A 3,165-nucleotide genomic window follows, 5' to 3' on the forward strand; every position below is an offset into this window, starting at 1 on the left:
TAGCTATGCTCGCAATTCAAGCGGAGACATTCCAGATCACCAACAACATGTTGCATCTGCTACAGAATAAGGGATTGTTCTCCGGGTCACACATTGAAGACCCTCAGCAACATTTGAAAAATTTCCTGTCAATTTGTGTGACTCAAAGGCAGCCAAATGTGACCCTAGAAGCTATCAAGCTATTACTGTTCCCATTCTTTGTGGCTGGGGAAGCACAGACTTGGCTGAATTCGCTCCCAATCAATTCTATTGTCACCTAGGAGGAATTAGTAAAGCAGTTCCTGAATAAGTTCTACCTGCCCAACAAGACTGCAAGGCAGATTGATGAAATATTGCAGTACAAGCAGCAACCGACTGAGACCTTGCAAGAAACTTGGGAAAGATTTAAAGGGATGCTGGTAAAGTGTCCTCACCATGGCATTCCAGACCAGATGCTTGGCCAGAGGTTCTACATAGGGTTAGCTGACAATCTAAAGGCCAATGTGGATGCTTCAGCTGGAGGTGCATTTTTGAGTAAGACATTCACCGAGTGCAAAGTCCTTCTTGACAAGATGTCCCAGAATTCGGGGTGGATGACTAGAGGTACAACACTGGCACCCATAGTGCATTCAGTTCCTTTTGACCCAAATAATTCACATGTAGAGAACAGGGCCACACTCATGACTCAGATGAGTATTTTGACAAAGAAGATAGATGAGATAGGTACCAAACAGGTGCATATTGTTGACACGACAAATGGAAGACTGTGTACACCATGTGTTAATCAGTCTTATGTGTGTTCATGGAGCGGAGAAGGAGAAAATCAAGGGGCAAGGGAAGATATGAATTATGTTAACAACTTTGGGGGTCAGAGACAAGGAGGGACAACAGTGGAGACTGGCACCAAATCAGCAATATAGACCTAATATGCCTCAGCCTGGGGGCATGCAAGTTCAAGGCCAAATGGTGCCATACCACTAGAGACAACAGGGCTACCCACAGCAGAACCAGCAACAGTTGACATATCAGTCACCTCCTCAGCAGCAAGATAACAACATGGTAGAGATCAGGGGGATGCTCCAGCAACTCATTGGGACAAATGGTAAGATGCAAGAAAAGTTGGCAGTACATGATTTAGCTATAAAGAACATTGAAACTCAGTTGGGGCAGTTGTCTATGGCTTTAAACAACCGCCCCCAGGGAACATTGCCAGCGGACACAAATATTAACCCCAAGGAGCCAAACCTGAATCAGCTGATGGCAGTAAGTCTCCAGAATGGGAGAGATTTAGACAAAGAGCCGGAGGTTGCACAAGCCAGCAAAGAGACTATGCCAGCCACTCTAATTCCACTAGAGGTAGATGAACCATCAAATCTGACTGAAGTGGTGGTTGAACAGGGTCAAGATGAAAAGGGTAAGGCTAAGGTAAATGAACAAGTTGCAGAGCAGGTGGTGCCTCTTGTGCACAAAGGGTGATACCGGCACCATTCCCTCAGAGACTGGTAAAACAAAAGAAGGAAGATCTATACAAGAAATTCATGGAGATGCTGCGTCAAGTTCAGTTGAATATTCCTTTGATGGATGCGTTGAGGGATATGCCAGGTTATGCGAAGATGATGAAAGACCTAATGTCAAGGAAGTTTGATTTTCAGGACCTATCCACAGTGACTCTAACGCAGACCTGCAGCGCAGTAGTGACCAAACTGATGGCTGAAAAGATGTCAAACCCAGGTAGCTTCACTATTCCATGCATGATTGGGAGTTATGCCTTTGCAAAGGCATTATGTGATTTGGGAGCCAGCATAAATTTGATGCCTCTAGCTATATACACCAAACTGGGCATTGGCAGAGCTAGACCGACTTCGATGCTACTGCAGCTGGCTGACCGCACGGTAAAAAGGCCTACTAGGATTCTTGATGATGTGTTGGTGCAAGTGGGGAAGTTCGTGTTCCCTGCAGACTTTGTTATTCTGTACTGTCAGGTAGATGAGGAGATACCTATCATTTTAGGTAGGCCATTTTTGGCCACTAGGAGAGTACTGATTGATTGTGAGACTGGGGAATTAAAATGAGACTGAACGATGAAGAAGTCATATTCAATGTTCAGCAATCTATGAGGAGACCCAGTGAATATGCTAATTTCTCTCTAGTGGAGGCAGTGGATGTGATTCTGCAAGAAGATAATGTGACCCTGACTGCTAAAGATCCATTGGAGGCATGTCTGACAAATTTAGAAGAGATGGATGGTGAAGGGTTAGCTGAGTAGGTCATGGCACTTGAAGGCCAAGGATTCTGGAAAAGGGACCCTCAGTTCGAGTCCCTTGAGTTAGAAAAAGGGCTACACCTCCAGCAAAGCCATCAGTAGAGGAACCACCCAAACTGGAGCTGAAGCCTCTCCCAGCTCACCTCAGGTACATTTTCTTAGGCCCTAATTCTACTTTGCATGTTATTATATCATCCAGGTTGCTAGATGTGCAGGTAGAACAGCTCTTACAGGTACTACAGGAAAGTAAGACTGTCATTGGCTGGACCATGGCAGACATAAAGGGTATCAGCCCAACCTTCTGTATGCACAAGATTCTCTTGGAAGAAAGGCACAAACCTTCCAGAGAACATCAACAAAGGCTGAACCCGAAAGAGGTAGTAAAGAAGGAAGTGATCAAATGGTTAGATGCGAGAATCATCTTCCCCATCTCTGATAGCAATTGGGTCAGCCCTGTCCAATGTGTGCCGAAAAAGGGGGAATGACTGTTGTGCAAAATGAGAACAATGAGTTGATCTCAACTCGCACAATCACGGGATGGCGGATTTGTATGGATTACCGAAAATTGAATACAGCCACCCGAAAGGACCACTTCCCCTTTCCTTTCATTGACCAAATGTTGGACAGGCTGGCCGGGCGATCGCACTTCTATTTCTTAGATGGATATTTAGGGTACAATCAGATATCAATAGCCCCCGAAGATAGAGAGAAAACATCTTTCACTTGTCCTTATGGCATCTTTGCCTTTCAGAGAATGCCTTTTGGGATTTGCAATGCATCGACGACATTTCAACGGTGTATGTTAGCCTTTTCACAGACATGGTGGAGGATATTATGGAGGTCTTTATGGATGATTTCTCCGTGGTGGGAGATTCATTCGAGGACTGTCTTCACAACTTAGAAGAGTGCTCAAAAGATGTGTG

General features: G+C 45.0%; 1 protein-coding gene across 1 annotated transcript; it reads left to right on the plus strand.

The window, feature by feature from the left end:
* The first annotated feature begins 1,517 nt into the window (after positions 1 to 1,517).
* On the plus strand, positions 1,518 to 2,051 carry LOC142165778 (uncharacterized). Its single transcript, XM_075224150.1, has one exon. It carries the CDS (start codon positions 1,518 to 1,520, stop codon positions 2,049 to 2,051), a length of 534 nt encoding a protein of 177 aa, XP_075080251.1.
* Positions 2,052 to 3,165: the final 1,114 nt, after the last annotated feature.

The sequence above is a fragment of the Nicotiana tabacum genome, chromosome 11, assembly GCF_000715075.1.
Source record: "Nicotiana tabacum cultivar K326 chromosome 11, ASM71507v2, whole genome shotgun sequence".
Taxonomy (NCBI): Eukaryota; Viridiplantae; Streptophyta; class Magnoliopsida; order Solanales; family Solanaceae; genus Nicotiana; species Nicotiana tabacum.